Source organism: Gopherus flavomarginatus, chromosome 3 (assembly GCF_025201925.1).
Source record: "Gopherus flavomarginatus isolate rGopFla2 chromosome 3, rGopFla2.mat.asm, whole genome shotgun sequence".
NCBI lineage: Eukaryota > Metazoa > Chordata > Testudines > Testudinidae > Gopherus > Gopherus flavomarginatus.
The window spans coordinates 199,298,898-199,321,247 of record NC_066619.1 but is presented as its reverse complement, the minus strand read 5'-3'; the positions used below and the strand labels follow the sequence as shown (position 1 = coordinate 199,321,247).

The window sequence follows — 22,350 nt, the reverse complement described above, 5'->3', positions numbered from 1 at the left end:
GCCGCGTTTTTTTTTTTTCTTCCTGCCTTTGGCCGTCTGCAGGCATGGCCCCCAGCAGCTCCCAGTGGCCGTGGTTCACCATTCCCAGCCAATGGGAGCTGCGGGAAGCGGCGGGCTGCAGGGACTTGGAATCGGCTTGCTCCTGGGCTTCTAGGCACCAGTTGGATGCTTCAGGCTGACATACTAACCTCCAGATATGAAGTAGGATGCCTGGGTTTTGGAGTCCAATGCAAAGCCTCATATGGAAATTGTGTCTTTTTTAAAAAATAAATGTTTGGCCTAGATGTGGAAAGATTCCTTCCGCCTCCCCTCCACCCCCAGCCATCATGGAATTTTGGAGGTTTGCAGAATGTTCCTACAAAAGGTAGGAATGATGGGAAAAGACTCCCACTTAAGTTTGTAAAATAACTTTTTTTCAGGTCTGGGCTTTTATCAAAATAAAATATTTTGATCAACCAGAAACAAACAAAAAAGGCTAATTTCATTTTGTGGGAAATTTCCAGGGTTGTTTGTGTGTGTGTGGAGGGGTGTTTTGTTCCACTGCCTTGCTCACATGGGGAAAAGGTGCTTTTTATGATCTTTCACCTCTCCCCACTTCTTGGATATCTACATAGCATTTCATTTTTAATACCAAAGATGTTTACAGAATCAGTTCATGATCCACTGCAAGTTGGGAGATTCATCTAAGTTCTCCTTTGAGAGCCACCCTCCCCCAGTATCGAACTCATTGATATAATAGACCTTTTAACAGGAATCACAGTCTATACAATATAATATGTTGACATAATCTGGATCTTTTATTCTCTATTCTTAGATAATATGGTAATATATGCTATGTAAATACCTAAGGTAGAAGTTAGATCAATTTTACTTCACTGTGAGCCAAATCACATACCCTGTGAAAGCCCAAGTAACCAAGAAAATGAGGTTTCTGCAGCAGATGGAGAGAAAAAGGAATCTCCCTCTCTTCCCTCCAGTGAACCACCAGCAGAGCTATTCTGTAGTCTTGCAGCTGGTGGAGCTTCTGTGGTAGTTATTCCCCTATGCAAGGGACAGGGAAATATAGCTGATAGTTCTGTAAATATGAGGAACAATCAGTCACTTTACATTATGTGAATGGAAAATATGGAGGGCCCTCTGCACCCTGCATCCTTTCATATAGTGGTAACATATCACTGTTGCTGTCTTCCAACTGAGCATATGCACCAAAGGAGCATAGGGAGGACAGGATTTGCTGTTTAAAAATGTAGTTTCGGTATGGTCAAGTTCACTCTAATAAAGCAGTACTATAACTGAAATATGTAAAAATTGGCTTAACGGCAGGAAGTGGGGAGAAGTGAATTAACAGCAGAGAGAGAGAGAAGTTTTATACTTCTCAGGCTCAGAATTTTTTGGTTAACTGGCTATATATGGTCATAGTGTAATTTCAAAAGTAGCCAGAAGAGAAGACTGAGTTGTGAGATGAGGAAGTACTAAGGTAGAAAAAAAGAGTTACAATGACAAAGTAGTTTGACTAGATTAGACTAATAGGTTGGTAGGTGACTTGTGATCTATGTATAGAAATGGAAAATACTAAGACTAGGGGCCAGAAAGAATTATCTTGTTTACCAAATGCAATATGAGACTAGAGATCATGAAGAAAAATGTATGGGTGAGAGATGATTAAGATAAAAACCTACAAAACAAATCAAAACCATTTTTACAATGTTTCATGTAAATTGAAAAAGGTAACTAGGAAACAGGGTGTATTTATAGAAGAGGCATCAACAATAAATTAGCAGATATCATTATTTCACTATTGAAATGTTACAACAGGAGACAACAAAAATAATTCATGGTTGTAGCAGAATTAATTATTATAAAGTAAGAGAGGTAAGCCTTACTTGATTTTTGTTAATTTATTTGCATTGGGGAAAAAGGGGAGGGGAGAGAGTGTGTCTTAGAAGAACATTTTAGAGATAGAGATGACATTTAGGTTTATTGGTACAGTATATCCTGGATTTAATTGGGTAGCAGCCTGCTTGTATATTTTTCTCCTGGCTCATGTTCCATTGTTGACTGTGTTCTGGTATTGTCATGCTTACTATTGGGTAAAGATGGTTTACATATTAATTTCATTTTCGAAATAATCTTTTTATGCCTCCATCAAGTAAAGGTTGTATCAGATTTCTGTGATTCTCTTGTTCTTCTTTTCAGCCCGAAAGTCCAAAAAGTTGGGAAAATTGAAAGGGATGCATGAAGAACAGCAACAACAGCAGCAGCAGCAACAGCCACCACCCCAAAGCCCAGAGGAAGGGACTACATATATTGCTCCAGTAAAAGAGCCATCTGTAAACACAACACTTGTTCCTCACCTGTCTGCTATTTCACCAGCGCTTGCTCCTTCACCCTCTATGGTCCTTGAAAGCATTGAGCCTGAAATAGTGTATGCAGGATATGATAATTCAAAACCAGATACAGCGGAGCACTTGCTTTCCACTTTAAACCGCCTTGCTGGCAAGCAGATGGTTCAGGTCGTAAAGTGGGCAAAGATACTTCCAGGTAAGAATGTATTTTATTGTATGTGTTTTCTTTTGAAAATAGGATTTGTGGCTTAATATGCCATTTTACCAACAGGTCTAGGTAAAATTAATCTTCTTTCATACATTTTAAAGATAGATAATATAATATTTTTGCAGGGGAGGAGGCGATAAATATTGTATTGCATAGTTAATGTAATGATTGTTTTTTGTTTTTCTGATTGAAAATTAAAACTTTGTCTTGTTGGTATTAGTTATAACCACCAAAATAAAATAGATGTTGGGTTGCTAGAACTAAGAGTTCTGTTTGGGACTGTATTGTTGTTTAAAATGTGCAGACTAAGAATAGATTTCAGTGCTACAATTATCAGAGGGGTAACCGTGTTAGTCTGGATCTGTAAAAAGCAACAAAGAGTCTTGTGGCACCTTAAAGACTAACAGATGTATTGGAGCATGAGCTTTTGTGGGTACATGCCCTCTTCATCAGACGCATGTGTCTGACGAAGTGGGCATTCACTCATGAAAGCTTATGCTCCAATACATCTGTTAGTCTTTAAGGTGCCACAGGACTCTTTAATGCTACAATTGTTTCACTGAATATTTGAGCTTTTTTCCAGTTTGAGTTTAAGGTACTTCACACTACATTGCACCTGAATGTTGTTTGTAGTTTGTGATTAATCATTTTGTTCTTCAGGATTTAGAAACTTGCCTCTCGAGGACCAAATTACTCTAATCCAGTACTCATGGATGTGTCTATCATCATTTGCCTTGAGCTGGAGATCATACAAACATACAAACAGCCAATTCCTCTATTTTGCTCCAGACCTGGTCTTCAATGAGTAAGTATCTATTAACTGACCTTTTCAAAGTAAGATGGATAGAGTTCAGATATTATAATATTTTTAAATATATACATGGAGTATGAAAAATTCAAATTCCCAATTTGAAATGTGGATACAGAAAGCTGAGCAACTGAAAACTTTCAACAAAGCTACACTACCTCCTTCCAATTTTCGTTGTGTATGCAAGTGCATATAGAAATGGTCCCAAAACAAGGATGTTATGTTGGCTTTGAAATATGACAGATATTCAACCCAGATTAATAAAAAACAGTCTCTTTTTGGTATCTACTATAGTTCAGAAGAATATCTCATTTCTAGGAAATGTAAATGTTTAAACTGCAAGTTTTTCTAAGCAGATTCAGATAATGGTTCTTTTGTTAACCGTATACAGCTGCTCAATGTGTTTTCATGACAATCATAATTGCCCTTCTTTATAGTCATGAAAGAAGCCAAAATGTTTTTCTATAACGAAACATTCCTAGTTGTATGATGCAAAAAAAAAAAAAAAGAAAAAAACTGAAGGAACTATTCCTTCCAAGCATGTGCATTCATTCTTATGTTAAGTTAATATTTTAGTGCTGGTTATTTGCTGAATTAGTGATTTAATTTGTGCTTGTTTATTCAGAATGGTAGTGTCAGGAAATAAAAATAACAAACAGTCAAATTGGGATAGCATCACATGGTCATTCCAGAAGAGAACTCTTTCTAAAAATATGAAAGAGGAACAACCAATAGAACAGGAGGAGTGGTGTGGAAGAAAAACAGGAAAAGAATGGACAAGAAATAGAAACTTCCAACTCAATTCACTAAACCATTCTGAACCATTTCTTTTGGAGAATGTGCTGCAAAATGTTATTGGTACTATTTCTGCATGTGCTACTATGCAGACAATTAACATTTTATGTATTATTAGTTATTGTATTGTTTTGGCATCATCAGCCTGAGCCAAAGCCCATTAAAATCAATGAGAGTCTTCCCATTTACTTCAAAAGGCTTTGGACTCAATCCCATAATGGTAACTACCAGAACAGGTTTGACTAAGGGAACGGCATTAGTCAATGGGAATGTGGTTAGAAATATACTTTCAGTCTGTGTGCTGAAGAAATTGAATAGGGAGTTCAAAACTTACATTAGTAGGAATGAATCCCACCTGCAAACAAAAATGTACTTGCAGTTTACAATGAGAAATAATAGTAAAATTAGCATAAACTCTTGCAGTTGAGTTAAAAAAGTGTGGATTGAATGAATGGACTATAGACTAGGACTATAAAGTGGATAGAAAGCTGGCTAGATCATCGGACTCCACATGTAGTGATCAATGACTCAATGTCTAGTTGGCAGCTGGTATTAAGCAGAGTGCCCTAGGGGTCAGTCCTGGGGCCAGTTTTGTTCAGCATCTTCATTAATGATCTAGATGATGGGATGGATTGCACCCTCAGCAAGTTCACGGATGACACTAAGCTGTGGGGAGAGAGAGAGATGCTGGAGGGTAGGGATAGGGTCCCTAGTAACCTAGACAAATTGGAGGATTGGGCCAAAAGAAATCTGATGAGGTTCAACAAGGACAAGTGCAGAGTCCTGCACTTAGGATGGAAGAATCCCATACACTGCTACAGGCTGGGGTCTGACTCACTAAGCAGCAGTTCTGCAGAAAAGGATCTGGGGATTACAGTGGATGAGAAACTGGATATGAGTCAAGAGTATGCCCTTGTTGCCAAGAAGGCTAATGGTACCTTGGGCTTCATTAGTAGGATCATTGCCAGCAGATCGAGGGAAGTGATTTTTCCCCTCTATTCGGCACTGATGAGGCCACATCTGGAGTATTGCATCCAGTTTTTGGCCCTCCACTGCAGAAAGGATGTGGACAAATTGGAGAGAGTCCATGGAGGGCATGAAAATGCTTAGGGGGCTGGGGCACATGACTTAAGAGAAGAGGCTGAGGGAATTGGGATTATTTAGTCTGCAGAAGAGAAGAATGAGGAGGGGATTTGATGGCAGCCTTCAACTACCTGAAGGGGGGTTCCAAAGAGGATGGAACTCGGCTGTTTTCAGTGGTGGCAGATGACAGAACAAGGAGCAATGGTCTCAAGTTCCAGTGGGTGAGGTGTAGGTTGGATATTAGGAAAAACTATTTCACTAGGAGGATGGAGAAGCACTGGAATGGGTTACCTAGGGAGCTGGTGGAATCCCCTTCCTTAGAGGTTTTTAAGGCCCATCTTGACAAAGCCCTGGCTGGGATGATTTAGTTGAGGTTGGTCCTGCTTTGAGCAGGGGGTTGGACTAGATGACCTCCTGAGGTCTCTTCCAATCCTAATATTCTATTATTCTGGTTTCATGGGTTTTATGCTGCAGGTGCTAAAATAAATGTCCACAGGAGTTGCAGAGGCTGAGATTAGGATCAGATCAGTGAAAGGTACTATTGACTGCCTGCAAAGAAACTCTACGGATATGCAAAAAGAGCTAGCTTTGTGAAAAAATAAAATGAATGATCTGAACTGCTCTAGACTGAACAATATACTTACTATAATGCTATCAAAATCAACATCCCACAGGTATTCTTGGACGTTGGAAGATGGAACTGAAATTGTAGATAGATTAAAAGCTTCTTTGGGTACATCTACAGTACGAAATTAATTCAAATTTATTTTATTCAAATTTTGGGAAGCGATTTTATATATTTGGTGTTGTGTGTCTCCACTAAAGCACGTGAATTCGATGAAGTGCATCCACAGTACCGAGGCTAGCATCGAATGTCAGAGCGGTCCACTGTGGTAGCTATCCCACAATTCCCGCAGTCTCTGCTGCCCATTGGAATTGTGGGTTAAGCTCCCAGTGCATGATCGGGCAAAAACATTCTCAGGGGTGTTTCTGGGCGTGTGCTATCACTCACTTCCCCCTCCGTGAAAGCTACGGTAGATGCCATACTACCAGCAGACCGTGCAGCACAGTGAACCACCTGTCTCCTGGCCTCGCATGTCCTCTCGTCTTTCTATCTACTCTTTCATCTAACCATTTCCCGCCTTTTTTCGGCTACCATGAACAGAGCCACACAGCTTCTGCCGCTTTTTCCATGTTGTCTGTCCTGGGCTCCCGTGGAAGCTACAGAAGGCAACAATTCCCTGCTGTTTTTCAGCCATCGTGAACAGAGTCACACAGCTTCCGCTGCAAACTCTGCTTTTCCGCTCTTGCAGCTCTAACGAGCTTCCCGACTCTGTGAAAGCTACAGAAGACAACCATTTACTTACTGTGGCAGAGCTCTGACCTTGCTCCCATGGGCCCTGCGCTTCTAGGCGGCTTATGCTAGCCTCAGTGGCTCACTGTGACCCTCCACGTAGCCCTTCTCTCTCTAGGGCCAGGGTTATAGTCTACTGAGTCCTTTTCATCATAGGCCTGCAAGGAGGTTGGTGAGAGAACTCCCACAGTCTCTGTTCAGCCTCCCATCCTGACAGGGGTGTGACTTCCCCTCCCAGGAGATGTTCTTGTAGTGGTGGGTTGGGGGGAACCCGGGCCCGCCCTCTACTCCGGGTTCTGGCCCAGGGACTCTAATGGTAGCAGTTGTTGACAGCCAACCTTTCACTGCCAGAGTTGCTACATTTCCCTGGGCCACTTCCCCACAGCTCTCCTGCTTCTCCCTTCTTCACCCTTATCTTAGGGCTCCTTTAACGATGGTCTGAGGGTGTCTTCAGTAACCAGTCCTTCAGCCGCACTTCCTCGCCTCTGGCTCCCTGGCTCCTCCCTGTCTGACTGAAGTGAGCCCTTTTTATAGTATCAGCAGGGCCTTAATTAGAGTCAGGTGGTCACATTAACTGAATGCCCTCACCTGACTCTTTGCAGGTTAATTAGAGTCAGGTGTTCTCATTAGCCTGGAGCAGCCCCTGCTCTGGTCAGTCAGGGAACAGAAAACTGTTAACCCAGTGGCCAGTATATCTGCCTTCTGCTATTCTGCTGTACCCAACTGGCCTGGGTCTATCACATTACTTTTATCAGCCATCTTGAACAAAACAGCTCGTTTTGCGCCTTTTTTCCAGAACTACTCGTTCAGGCACCATATCGCGGCAAGCATGGATCCCGCTCAGATCTCCGCTGCAGTTTTGACCATTGTAAATACCTTGCACATTATCCAGTACTATGTGCAGTACCTGCAAAACAGGGTGAGGAAGCGACGACAACGCAGTTACTATACTGATGAGGACATAGACACAGACATTCCTAGAAGCATGACATGTGGCAATTGGGAGATCATGGTGGCATTGGGCCTGGTTCATGCCGTGGAATGCCGATTCTAGGCCCTGGAAACAAGCACAGACTGGTGGGACAGCATAGTGTTGCAGGTCTGGGATGATTCCCAGTGGCTGCGAAACTTTTGTATGTGTAGGGCCACTTTCATGGAACTTTGTGACTTGCTGTCCCCTGCCCTGAAGTACAAAGACAACAAAATGAGAGCAGCCCTCACAGTTGAGAAGCGAGTGGCCATAGCCCTGTGGAAGCTTGCAACGCCAGACAGCTACCGGTCAGTCGGGAATCAGTTTGGAGTGGGCAAATCTACTATGGAGGCTGCAGTGCTGCAGGTAGCCAGTGCAATCATTGACCAGCTGTCAAGGGTAGTGACTCTGGGAAATGTGCAGACCATTGTGGATGGCTTTAATGCGCTGGGGTTCCCTAACTGTGGTGGAGCGATAGACGGAACACACATCCCTATCTTGGCCCTGGCACATCAGGGCAGCCAGTACATAAACTGCAAGGGGTACTTTTCCATGGTGCTGCAAGCACTGGTGGATCATAAGGGACGTTTCACTGACGTCAACGTGGGATGGCTGGGAAAGGTACATGACGTTCGCATCTTCAGGAACTCTGGTCTGTTTGAACAGCTGCAGGAAGGGACTTACTGCCCAGACCAGAAAATTACTGTTGGGGATGTTGAAATGCCTATAGTTATCCTTTGGGACCAAGCCTACCCCTTAATGCCATGGCTCATGAAGCCATACAGAGGCACCCTGGACAGTAGTAAGGAGCAGTTCAGCTATAGGCTGAGCAAGTGTAGAATGGTGGTAGAATGTGCTTTTGGACGTTTGAAAGTGCACTGGCACAGTTTACTGACTCGGTTAGATCTCAGCACAACCAATATTCCAATTGTAATTGCTACTTCTTGTGTGCTCCACAATCTCTGTGAGAGTAAAGGGGAGATGTTTATGGCGGGGTGGGAGGTTGAGGCAACTCGCCTGGAGGCCAATTTCGCACAGCCAGAAAACAGGGCAATTAGAAGAGTGCAGCAGGGCGCGCTGTGCATCAGAGAAGTTTTGAAAGCCAGTTTCATGACTGGCCAGGGTATGGTGTAACAGTTGTGTTTGTTTCTCTTGAAGTTACCCACCCTCTATATATATGAAAGGAAATAAAGTCTAAATTGTTTAAAAACTGTTCTTTATTATTTGTTGCACAACACATTGAGATAAATTAGAAGGCAGACTGGGGGAAGCGGGGTGAGTTAAGGGTTTGGAAGAGGAGGGAAGGATAAGTCGAGAAACCAAATCAAAAGTTCATAGCTTCCCTCCTCATGTTCTTGGGCATCTGAGTGAGGAGGCTATGGAACTAGGGGAGGAGGGAGGGCGGCTATACAGGGGCTGCAGTGACAGTCTGTGGTCTTGCTGCCTTTCCCGCATTAGATCCACCATACAGCGGCGCATGTCAGTTTGCTCCCCCATGAGCTTGACCGTAGCATCGTGCCTGCTCTCATCGCGTGCGTCCCTCCTCTGTTCTTGTTCCTGTAATGCTTTATGGGACTCTGCAATTGTTTGCCTCCATGCATTCAGCTGGGCCCTATCAGTGCGGGAGGACTGCATGAGCTCAGCAAACATGTCTTCCCAAGTTAATTTTTTCCTCCTTCTAATCTGGACCAGCCTCTGGGATGGAGTAGATAGGGGCCACGTTGAAACATTTGCACCTGTGGGAGAAGAAAAAGGGAGGGTAGTATTTTTAAATATACATTTCAGAGAACAAAGAGGACACTTTGGTATGAGTAAGCCATCACACACAGCTGGGCAACAGAATTCAGCTTGCAGGCAGCCTAGGGGCACACAGGGTTCTTCTTCTTCTACATTCATTTCAATGTTTTCAAACTGCTGGGATCCCTTTATCATAGCAAGCAATGCCTGGTGGCTTTTCCATGAAGGAGGGCCTGCGGGCTCTTTGGGATGATCACCTCATACAACTCCCCGCACCCACCACATGGCTCCGATGAGGCTCTGAGCAGGGATGAGCCCTTTAAACAATATGCGAACATCCCCTACCCCTCACTGTGTAGCTCCGACCAGGCTCTCACTCACCAGAAGTACCTTCTCTAGGGTCCTGGTCCAGGAGCCCGCATTGGAAGTGGAGGGAAGCTATTGGCTCTAGCGTTAAGCATAGTTCCTGGCTAGGGGGGAAAATGGATTCCCCACTTGCCGCCTGTGCACTGTCCTCTTCCTCTTCTTTGTCTTCCAATGACTCTTCCTCCTTGTTCCGTGCAACCCTCCCACCACCCCCCCGCAGGTGTCCACAGACAGTGGTGGGGTAGTAGTGGCATCACCCCCCATAACTGCATGGAACTCACGGTAGAAGTGAAATGTATGGGGCTGTGACCCAGAGCGCCCATATGCCTCCCTGGCTTTTTGGTACGCTTGCCTGAGCTCCTTGATTTTTGTACGACACTGCTCTGTGTCCCTGGAGTAGCCTCTTTCTGTCATGGCCCTGGAGACTTTAGCATACGGTTTTGGGTTCCTTTTAGTTCTGCCATAACAGACTCGTCTCCCCAACATGCGATGAGATCCAGTACCTCCCGTTCAGACCATGCTGGAGCTCATCTGCGAATCCGGGACTGCATGATCTCTTGGGATGGTGGACTCTGCATGGTCGCCTGTGATGGTGGACTGTGCTGACAGTCACCTGTGCTGATGGTGACCAAACAGGAAATGAAATTCAAAAGTTCCTGGGTCTTTTCCTGCCAACCAGGCTAGTGCATCAGAGTTGAGCGTGTTGTCCAGAGCAGTCACAAGGGAGCATTCTGGGATAGCTCTCAGAGGCCAATAACGTTGAACTGTGTCCACAATACCTTTAACCTGGGTTGCAATCTCGATTTAAGTGCTACTCCACTTGCTGAGGTGGAGTACAGAAATCAATTTAAAGAGCCCTTTAAATCGAAAAAGCCGGTTTGGTCAGGTATACAGAATCATTTTTTTTCCGCATTAACTCAGCTAATTCCGAAGTAACAGACTAGTGTAGACCAGGCCTTTGTTTAGGATTTGTTGACTATTAAATAAATTGATAATTATGATAGTTTGATAGATTATGATAAGATACCATGGTAATAGCGGCCTTTGAACTACCTAAGAAAGACAAGTCCATATAAATTCCTTGTTCAGCACTAGGGGCATAAATTCTTGGAAGTGAAGAAGTACCTATAAAATTGAATGAAAATATCCATTTAAATAAACAGAAACAAAAATGTTTAAGCTTGAAAGAATTAACCACGTCATGCTACATTAGAAATCATTTATACCCTGACCTGGGAATTCTGATCCAGGTTTCTTGACTACCAGAATAGTGCTCTGTTCAGTAGGCCACACAGCCAGGACGATACTTATATCTTGGCCTATCCTGTCATGGAGGGGTGGACACTTTGTTTTGATGAACAATTAATAAAAAATAGTTAAATTAATATAACTGAATAAAAAGGAGGGTGGTGTCAATCCCAGAAAGTGTATGAGATGCATGAGTGAGTGAGGAACAAAGTATAGTATCTACACAACTAATGCATTTTTGTTCCTTATAAGGTAAAATAACTAATGTAATAAGTTTGTTAGTTTTTAACAAATTGTTTTCTTTGACATTCAGAATATTATCTTTTCACTTTTTTCTTAAATACTGTGAGCAAAAGGAAGTTCTACATCTGAAAATGTTGGAAATGGTGTGATATGGTGAATGTTTTCTGTGACTCATTTCTTATTGCTCTGATGGCTGGCTTACAAGAAATGATTAGCAAATAAGAATCTCTTGTTACTTATCTGTTAAGTACATCCTTTAATCATCAAAAATGTATTCCACAAGCCCCTCCATGCCTATATTTGATTCGATTTCCATGTAAGGGTTACGCAGGACTAGAAATATTTGCCCACCTTCACCAGCCTCTGGTGTATACCTGAATAAATGTACCATTGTCTTTATGAATTATGCACATATTCCACCTCTTTGACTGTGCTTAGAGAACAAGATGTGAGCCAAGTGATAAAAGGAAGATAAGATGCTTTTCAACTATGTCTCTTAATGTGTTGTGGAAATTTCTAAACACTTTAAAATTGGTATTAATTAAACCAGTGCTATATATTTTGTTCATGTGTGTGCATATGTACTATATGTACACTGCTTGAATGTGTATATTACACAGCACAGGGGTCATCATTAAAAGAAAATATTCATAGAGCATTACTTTATCAGAATTATTTTCCATTGTAAATCTAGTGAAAGATTGTGCTATATGTGGTGCAGCATAGTGGTTACTATTGGTAAATGCTGACTTAAATGGAAATCACTGTATATGTAATATATAGAAAGAATAAATGATGAATGTGGTGCAGTATAAAGTTTTTATCAGCAGCATGCCTTTCAGCTGGCCATATTTCTTACGTGTAGTGAAGCTTTTATGATGCATTTTCCCACCATAGACAGGAGGTCACATTTCAAAAGCACTCAAGTGACATGGGGGCTAGATCTGCAAAGGGAGTCAGCCCTGACACTGCTGAGCTGTTTGGCATCCTAGCTCACGCCTGTGCCCCAACAGCATTCTTGAAATATACATTCTGCCCCCCGTCTCAGCTGCAGGGTCCAATCTGGTAGCCATTCTGAGAGCACACCTCCTCAGGGCGGGGGGAACATCTCCAGGATGCCCAGTAGCCCAATGGTTAGGGCACTCATCTGGGTTTGGGAAAGTTGCATTAAATGATTAAATATATATTGGGCTAGAGAGGGAAAGTGAGAGCATGACTCTATAGCCCAGTAGTCAGGGCACCCAGATGGGATATGGGAGACCAAGTTCAATTCCTTACTCCAAATCAGGTAATTTGAAGCAGGGATTTGAAAAAAGGTCTGCCATATCCCAGGTGAGTGCCCTGGCAATTGGATAGAACGATAGACTCCTGAATGGATAGGCACCCATTTTCCTTTGACAGGTGGGTCTTAGGTTCTGCCTCTCTCCTCAGCATTTTTTACTGGCTGGCTTTGGCAATTCATTACTCAGCATGCTGACTTCTGAGAAACCCATTCTCAGGTGCCTAACTCTCCCCAAGCATTATATAGGGAGCCTAACTCAGGGCTGAGAATTCCAGTGATCAGCACGGTCCCTAAAAGTTAAGCCTTGTAATACAAAGTATTGCAGTTCCTAAGTCACACTGTGGATTCAGTCATTAGGAGCCTAAAACTTTGGTCCAGAGCCTCATAGGTATTTAGGTACCTAACTCCCATGGGTTTCAATGGGAGTTAGGTGCCTAACTGTCTTTGAGGATTTGGACCTTAGATGTAGGCTCCTAAGTCATTTAAGCACTTTTGAAAATTTTACCCAAAGTCTCTGTTTCAGCCATCTGTAAAATGGGCATAATAATTTACATCACAGGAACTTTGAGAGGCTTCATTAGAGTTGGGAAAATTCTCTGACACTCTTATAAAAGACATTATAGAAGTATAATGTAGCAGCATTGAAACAATAATGTATAAACACAATGTATTAGTAGCTATAACTAATGAAATACTTTATACTTTTCCTTGCTCCTCTGATGCTTTCTTGGTTTTCATCTGCACTGTAGGAAATAAAGAGAAATACTGTAAAAATCGTGGGTGTATACAAGTTAATGGTCCAGATCTTAAAGTTTTTATTGAGTTCTGTCTATTTACTAAATTCATTCAAGGATAATTTTGCCTGAGCAGAGACTTGAGGGTTTGTCCAATAAAAATACCTCTAGATGCCACAGAGGTACCAGGAGGTGTGCTCAGTTCACAATAAAATTGAAAAGTTAAAGTGAAGTTGAAGAGAAGAAACTAAAAATATAATTTTCACTAATATTTATCTAAGATATCTGTAATTTCCAATTCCACCACTGGAGCTCTGCTATTAGTTCACACAGTCACCATGTTCAGTCAGTTACAGTAAGAAAGACTCATTAGAAGGTAACTGAAGCTGCAGCATAATTAGAGTTGACATACATTTTTAAGGGTTCAGTAAAACATACTATTCCAGCTGGTATTTTAAATTGATAAGAAAAAGAAATTATTAGCCAATTTATTAACATTGGAATGAAAAAATCTCTCTAGTGAGTAGTAATCCCTTTAGTCTATGACTTCAGACAATATATCACACTGTTAGCCACTGTTCTGAGTTGTTATGCAATATTTTTGCATTATATAAATTTAACTCTTGTCCATATAAAAACCAATACATTCATTTCCATATACAAAGCCCAGTGCTCAGTGTAAAGCAGAACACTAATTTTCAGCAAAATAGAACTTCATTTTGTATAGCATCCTTTATACTAAACACTTTGTGGCTCCCACAATTGCAAAGTTTGAAATAATGAAAGTGGAGTAAGAGAGGAATTAGAAACATTTTTCAGATGAGGTTTGAAAATGGATAGTGAGCAGATGAAGAGGAGAGATGAAGAAAAGCTGTTTCAGATTTCAGGAGCTGCCAAGGTGGCTCCTGCACTAACAGTGACAAGATTATGTGACTGGGCGGAGGATTTGGCAATACTAAGGAACATCAGAATTTTTAAATTAAAAGCTAGTAAACTGGAATTTAATTGTAGCTATGATTTTATTTTAAATCTGATTTTATTAATTTTACATTTTTTTAGACAATGTATGTCCTGTTTACTTTTTATTATGTCCGTGACATCCTCTCATAGAATATTCGTGGAACCGGAGACCATTAGGATTAGTGTTGCATAACACGCTGTAATAATACAACTACCTCTGTGTGACCTTTAGATGCTGAAGCCTATAATTCTTCCTGGTATTCTGATTTCTATAGTAACAGTAAGGAGGATAAATGCAACTAAATACGCTGCATATTTAAGAGCGCCAGATATGTTTTGACTATACATGTTTGGGAGGAAAAAAGATGATTCCTTAGATTTTCAATGTCTATCAAAAACAATTACTAGTCCATTCAGCATTTCGCATGGGGTTGAATATAACCCCAACAGTACTGATGCTAGTCTAGATTTCAAGCTATTAATCCAATAGTGTCTAATTTTAGCACAATTTTGTAATTTTTTAAATCAAACAGTCATTAAGTCCCCTTTTCTTTCCTTTATTGTCTAGACACTTGTTTTTATCAGTTTGATAAGATTCATACTTTGCCAATAAAAGGCTAAACCTGTGATCACTGATCTGTTAGAGGATCAGCAAGCATGTTTCTGTCTGTAATTTATCTGCTTGTATATATCTCCTGTCAAGAGAGGACTTGAGCTCATGAAATCTGAACCATCAGTGCAGTGAGAAGTGGGTGTGGACATGCACAGCTTTATCAGTGATGTTTGTATACATGTTAATTCTTTACTTTCCTTAAAGATCAGTTCAGGCCACTTTCTGAGATAAGTGTATCAAAGCATTTAGTTTTGTGTACAGTACAAAAACCAGTGTCATTCTAATGAAGTACACGAAAAGGAAACCTGCAGATTTATATCTGATACTGTTATAAAAATGCAACAAACAGCAGTTGCTCTGTAGGTTTTATTTCACTGAATGGTCTTTGAGAATAGTTATTGGTCAAGCAAAGCACGGTCCTGTACTCAACTAGATGGCATTTCTGCGTCTGTCTTTCTGTTTGTCTGTAAATGAAGTAACTTTTGAATGCCACAGCCGACTGATGCCAATTTTTAGGTTTAAATATTTGGATGATTTTAATTATTTTAATGTGAATCCTAATATGAGTTTTATCAGAGTTAATGTGCTTTAAAAATGGAAAGTGATGTGATGTTACATATAAATTGATATGATCCTTGGCAATGTAGAACAAATATCTTTACTTTCTCGAGGGAGAAACTTAATGTATTATTAATGTGATGGTATAAGAGTACTACAATGAAAACATATTCCTTTAAAATCAGGGGAATGTATTTTTGTTCTTATAGTCCAAGGGCTGATTGTGGCTTAAAGTCACAGCCCATGCTGGATCGGCATGAAGGGGCTATGCTGCAACAAACTCCAGGAATTTTAGCTGTCTGTTCCAGAAGACTTTCTGTGAGAGCATCTTCCATATGGAGCTCCACTATTTTGGAAGAGGGTACAGCGTGCGTTTCCACTCACAGCAGGACAGCAGGGGTGGTCCCTTTTGGGGACATTGGTGCTGCTGGCAATGCTAGCTATGTGTAGAGTCTGTATACCCTAGTCCCACTGTGTCTGGTCCTTCCACTAGGACCAGCAGTAGCTGACAGTGGGCTGTGCCTCCCCTCCTTTTCATAAAAACAGAAGCCGGAACATGAATGGTTTATTCTAAAAGTCATTGTTTTAAAACACTTATCTTCATTTTGCCCAAGCAATGTCCATTTCGATTAAAATAGTGGCAGAAAAGGCAACTGGCAGTCAGCAACTGGAATTAACAAGAATTAACAAGAATTCAGCAGCTACCTGCTACTCAGTTTTTATTTGCATAGAAACAGACATTTGATTGGTGAACGCAATCCTGTGCCAAGTGGTTTAGAATGGTAACTAGTTTAAGAATTTTACCTTCTTTTGAGTGAAGGAAGAGGTTGCTGATCTTATGTCTATTTCCTTGAGAAGTAGAGGAGGAACAGCAGCCAGCAGTTAATTTGTTAATTTCTGTTACAGGGTTAGGAACTGAAATTCTTGTTTTCCAAAGAACTATAGTCTGCTGCTAGTTCCTCAGTTGATAGGTATGTGGTTTCAGGGAGGGCACTTAGCTGAGACCTTAAGGTAGCTGTGATTCACTTAACGTCTGTTCCTTGGACTGCATTCCCCAGGTTTGTCAGAAGGGCTTTCTGAAGAGACAACCCTTATTTTTAGAATTCATTCACTTAATTTCAGGTACAATGCAAAGCCTATTTATTTAGCTTAGAGGGCTTGTTGTTGTTTATTCCTGGTAATAACAGTGTAATGGGCTAGATTTTTAAAGGCATATGTGCACTTTTGCATATATGAAGCTCCAGCACACCTAAAACTGGCTCTGCACTTTTGCCTGCACACTTTGGAAAATCAGGCCTTGTATTTAATAAGACCTTTGTGGGCTGTGGAGCAGTATATGTTTAACATTTTTGTAAATAGCACCTTGTTACCATTATAAGCACTGCATAGATTACCAAAGTTGTTGTTTTAGTATACAAGGAGAAAAGAATATATTACACCAATATGTTGCTTATATACATACAGAAACAGGGTGTTTTGTAGATAAATAAGATATTGTCTCTGACCCAAAATGTTTACGGGTAAATTTAGTTATAACACTACCAGAGATAGCAACATACAGTGTGTAGGGGGAAGTGGGAGGACACAGTTTACACTAATAAGTTCATGTATTTACTTAGGTTAGTATATACACATGTTGTTGATTCCTTTGCTTGTGTTAAATATTTTCTTTGTTTATAAACAAAAGTTGTCATTGGTGACAGCTTCTTCAGAATATTTACATTTTAGTGGCCAAGCCCATAATTTTACAATAAAGGGACTGGGGTGGAAAAGGAAAATAAAGCAATAGATACCTGCTTGAATCAGCATCACTTGTAAGAAAGAAGAAACTGGAACTCTTTCATGCAAGAGAATGAAACACATATGCAGGGATTTTAAAGCTGCAATTTTAATAACTTTTAACTTTAAGGCGGGGGAAGGGGGTGGAGGGACTAACTCCTATAAAATACCAGGTAGCTTCTTGGACCTAAGACAATGCAAAATGGCCTCCATGCTGAATAACCTATATTCAAGGTTGGGCCTCACAGCCCAACCCCTAGCATTGAACTCACTTCTGAATTCTCTCATTTGACTGCCTCTTCAGTTCATAGAATCATAGAATATCAGGGTTGGAAGGGACCTCAGGAGGTCATCTAGTCCAACCCCCTGCTCAAAGCAGGACCAATCCCCAACTAAAACATCCCAGCCAAGGCTTTGTCAAACCTGACCTTAAAAACCTCTAAGGAAGGAGATTCCACCACATCTCTAGGTAACCCATTCCAGTGCTTCACCACCCTCCTAGCTTTTCCTAATATCCAACCTAAACCTCCCCCACTGCAACTTGAGCCCACTGCTCTTTGTTCTGTCGTCTGGTACCACTGAGAACAGTCTAGATCCATCCTCTCTGGAACCCCCTTTCAGGTGATTGAAAGCAGCTATCAAATCCCCCCTCATTCTTCTCTTCTGCAGACTAAATAATTCCAGTTCCCACAGTCTCTCCTCATAAGTCATGTGCTCCAGCCCCCTAATCATTTTTGTTGCCTTCCACTGGACTCTTTCCAATCTTTCCACATTCTTCTCGTAGTGTGTGGCCCAAAACTTGACACAATACTCCAGATGAGGCCTTGCCAATGCCAAATAGAGGGGAATGAGCAAATTCTTTGATCTGCTGGCAGTGCTCCTACTTATACCGCCCAAAATGCTGTTACCCTTCTTGGCAACAAGGGCACACTGTTGGCTAATATCCAGCTTCTCATCCACTGTAACCCCTAGGTCTTTTTCTGCAGAACTGCTGCCTAGCCACTTGGTCCCTAGTCTGTAGCAGTGCATGGGATTCTTCCGTCCTAAGTGCAGGACTCTGCACTTGTCCTTGTTGAACGTCATCAGATTTCTTTTGGCCCAATCCTCTAATTTGTCTTGGTCCCTCTGTATCCCATCCCTACCCTCCAGCGTATCTACCACTCCTCCCAATTTCATATCATCTGCAATCCACACCATCCTCCAGATCATTAATGAAGATATTGAACAAAACCGGCCCCAGGATCAACCCTTGGGGCACTCCGCTTGATACTATCTGCCAATTAGACATGGAGCCATTGATCATTACCTGTTGAGCCTGACAATCTGGCCAGCTTTCTATCCACTTTATAGTCTATTCATCCAGCCCATACTTTAACTTGCTGACAAAAATACTGTGGGAATCTCTATCAAAAGCTTTGCTAAAGTCACGGACTAGCACGTCCGCTGTTTTCCCCTCATCCACAGAGCCAGTTATCTCATCAAAGAAGGCAATTAGGTTAGTCACTTACCACATGGTCCAGGTCGGAAACTTTAGTGTCCTCAGCTCTGCTGCTGTTCTGAAAAAAACAGTATTAATTCAGCTGTAAATAGTTCACAGCTTTATTCTGCTATCAGCTCTTGAATCTCCCTCCACCTACAGAAGTAGAAGCTTACTCCACTAGAGCTCTTGCAACAATCATAGAGCCTCTTCAGGACATACCTCTCCTAGACATCTGTAAAGTGGCCATGTGGTTTTCCATCCATACATTTGCAAGGCATTATGTCCTGGTGCAGGACTTGGCTGCTGATGCCTCTTTTGAGATAGCGGTTCTCTGCTCAACCCTACCATCCTCATCCTCATACGTCCCCCCTATTTAAGTGCTGTTGGTCAATCACCCACAGTGGAATACAGCAGGGGCCATCACTCAAAGAAGAAGAGGAGGTTACTTACCTGTAACTGGAGGTTCTTTGAGTTGTGTGGTCCCTATCTGTATTCCGTTTTCCACCCTCTTTCCCCACTGGTTCGGATCTTACGAGAAGGAATTGAAGAGACTATCAGTCCACCCTGTCCTTTATCACCTTGGTTGGAGGCATGAGGTGAGCCAGGGTGCATGCCTGGACCAACAGACACTACTTTCAAATTCTCTGACTCCGGGTGCCTGGTGCGCATGCGTAACCCACAGTGGAATTCCAAATGTTGATCAAATACTTTTTTTTCAATACTTTTAGAGTAGAGGATCTGCCTTTGTTGTTTGATTTCTGCTATGGATAGAAATTCCATACTTGAATAATAAAAATGTAGCAGTAGGAATGTACTACTGTCCTCCTGACTGAGATGCTGGTGGTGATTGTGAAATGCTCTGGGAGATTAAAAATAGAAACTCAGTTATGGGGATTTCAACTATCCCCATATTGATTGGGTGCATCAGGACAGGATGCAGAGATAAAGTTTCTAGAAACCATAAATGACGACTACTTGGAGCAGCTGGAACCTTCAAGAGAAGCAATTCTTGATTTAGTCCTAAGTGGAGCACAGGATCTGGTCCAAGAGGTGAATATAGCTGAATCTCTTGGTTATAGCGATCATAATGTAATTAAATTTAACATCCTTGTGGGGGCTGAGGGGAAAGTACCAAAGAAGCCTACCACAGTAGCATTCAACTTCAGAAAGGAGAACTAGACAAAATTACTGCTGGGAGAATTCCACACCAAAAGATTAAAAATTCTTTGCAAAGTATTTTAAAATTCTGCGTATATTATTTGTCAAAATAACATAATATAATCACGCTAGTTTCAATTATTTTGGTAATGAATTTCAAAATACCCATCAACGAGTATGTCTGTAACAATAGAGACAACAAAAAGATTCAGGAAATGTTTTGACAAATACATTCTTTATTAGGCATATTAATACAGAACTTTGAGTAACATTCATTTAAACTACAATACAGAAATTTATTTCCCGCATCCCTCAATAGCAGTGCAAAGGCTGGGAGGAGTCAGGGATACGGAAGAGCTGAGGAAGAGAGAAGTAATTGCTGGGAAGGAGTCTAGGAGTGAACCTGGAGAGGTTTGGGGTATGGGTGGGAAAAGTATGGAACACAGTTTGTTTTTTTTGCAGGGTGAGGGATTGTCCTGACTGATCATTAGCTTCTTCCATTCAATCAGGCACATCTGTCCCAGTCCCCATGTGGCCCAGCAATCCCACTCCCATTCAGCCGCTTGCTCAGTGTTGTCACCCCACTAACTCCTATGCTCCCACGACTAGACCTTCTCAACCTGAGTCTGCGAGACCCCGCAGCAGCCCTGTGTGGCATACTCTGTTCATCACCCGATATCCTTTGCCTCTTCACCTGGCCCCATGGGCAGGGATCTGTGAGGAAGGCAGCTTCTGCCTCCTCCTTCTCCACGACTGGCTTCTCTAGCCTTACTGCCAACTGCCCTCTCTTCTGGTGCCACATCAGCCTGATAGGTGAAAGGTGTAAATGCAGTGTGACCCCTCTCATGGCTTCCCCTCACCTTCTTGTCAGAATCAATTATTCTATGGGGGCGTTTGCGCAATGACACAGAATTCCCCCAGGAGTAAAAAATGAGGAAGCTAGTTAAACAGAAATTAAAAAATGCAGTCACAAAAGTAAAAAAGCCTGCAAGCTGCATGGAAACTTTTAAAAACATCGTAATAGAAGCTCACATTGAATGTATGCCGCTAATTAAAAAACATAGTTAGAGGACCAAAAAAGTGCCACAATGACTAAAAAATGAAGTAGAAGAAGCAGTTAGCAAGAAAAAGGCATCCTTTAAAAACTGTACCCAGTACCTTTCCCAGATCTGAAGAATTGCTCTGTGTAGCTCAAAACTTGTCTCTCTTACCAACAGAAATTGGTCCAATAAAATATATTACCTTACTCACATTGTTTCTCTATTTGGCAACTAGCTTTTTGTGCAACATTATCCTCAGCTCATCCATGTCAAAACATCTGCAAGTAATTCCTGGAAGTAAACTAAAGAAGTCTGTATTTGCACACAGTATGGATAGGAGACTAGATAAATAATAACAATAATGAATAATTGAGATCACAACTAATAAATGCCTCTGCTTTAAGCAAACATACATCAATAAAAGAAAAACACTAATGACAGAACCAGAAAGAATATGTAAAAAAACCCAGCCCCAAAACAAAAAACAACTGTAACAATCTATGCTTAGAATCAGATAATTTTTATGCTAATAAAGGTACAAACTGTTTCAATATGCTCTTTGATGTTGACCAGGCCAAACGTCTGATAGACACATGGGGTGGGTTTAAATGAGTATTAATTACACCTCGGTGAGGAGCACTACACTGCCCTTTTCCTGCTTTCAAATACTAATCATGTAATTGGTTCCAATGCAGATCACAGGACTTTAACCACAAACCAAACTATAACTCATAAGAGAGTCTACCCTAGACTCAGTTCTGTTGTACGCAGTCCCCCAAAGGACACACCAGGGGGGTGGAATGTCAGAGGCTGGAAGTGGGGAACCTCAGTCTGTAAAGTCTCCTTCCTCCCATGGGCGTAGGGTCCGGCTCTGAAATTGCTGGTTTTATTTATCTCTGGGATCTGGCCCTTTTAGCCTTTACCTGCCCTGGACACTGGTGGCAAGTTGCATTTTATATGAACCTTGAATCCTATTGTTTTTAATCCAGTTGTGGTGCCAGAAGGTTGGAAGGAAGGTGAAAAATCCCACTGGACCATATGCCAGTTTGGCCCAGTGGGGAAGAAACAGATGATTGGTCAAACCCACAATATCATAAGCCTCACAACTTCTAATCTTCAACTAAGGGAAGGGAGGGTGGGGCAGCTAACTGGAGAGTAAAGGTACATGTACGCTGCAAAGACAAACCCGTTACACCACGTCTCAGAGCCCAGGTCAATTGACTCGAGGTTGCAGGACTTGTGCTGCGAGGCTAAAAATAGTGGTGTAGACATTTGGGCTGGAGCCTGGACTCCAAGACTCTTCCCCCGTCACCAGGTTTGAGGCTGCAGCCCAAGCAGGAACATCTACACTGCTATTTGTAGCCCTGTGAGCCCAAGTCAGTTGACCCAAGCTCTGAGACTTCGTGTTGCAGTGTAGACATCCCTAAGAGGCTTTTGAAAAGTCTGGTCAACTTTAAATAGGTAGTGGGGGGCACCTGGAAGCCAGTCACCTGGTCCTTTCCCCTCTTACCCAGCCAATGACTAAACGGAGAACCAAAGGGAGATAAGGAATACAGGGGAGTACCCCTCGCCCATTCCTGGCACTCATG

At 41.8% G+C, this 22,350-nt stretch overlaps 1 protein-coding gene across 3 annotated transcripts in view; it reads left to right on the top strand.

Moving 5' to 3' along the window:
• NR3C2 (nuclear receptor subfamily 3 group C member 2) overlaps positions 1 to 22,350 on the top strand; it is a 250,245-nt gene that overhangs the window by 208,401 nt on the left and 19,494 nt on the right. For 2 of the 3 annotated variants that reach the window (XM_050946271.1, XM_050946272.1), the window contains exons 5-6: positions 2,197 to 2,541; positions 3,214 to 3,358. In XM_050946271.1, the coding sequence (XP_050802228.1) occupies positions 2,197 to 2,541; positions 3,214 to 3,358 (490 nt within the window). Of the gene's footprint in view, positions 1 to 2,196; positions 2,542 to 3,213; positions 3,359 to 7,389; positions 8,774 to 22,350 lie in introns of those variants that run through there. The other variant, XM_050946273.1, reaches the window with a different exon arrangement.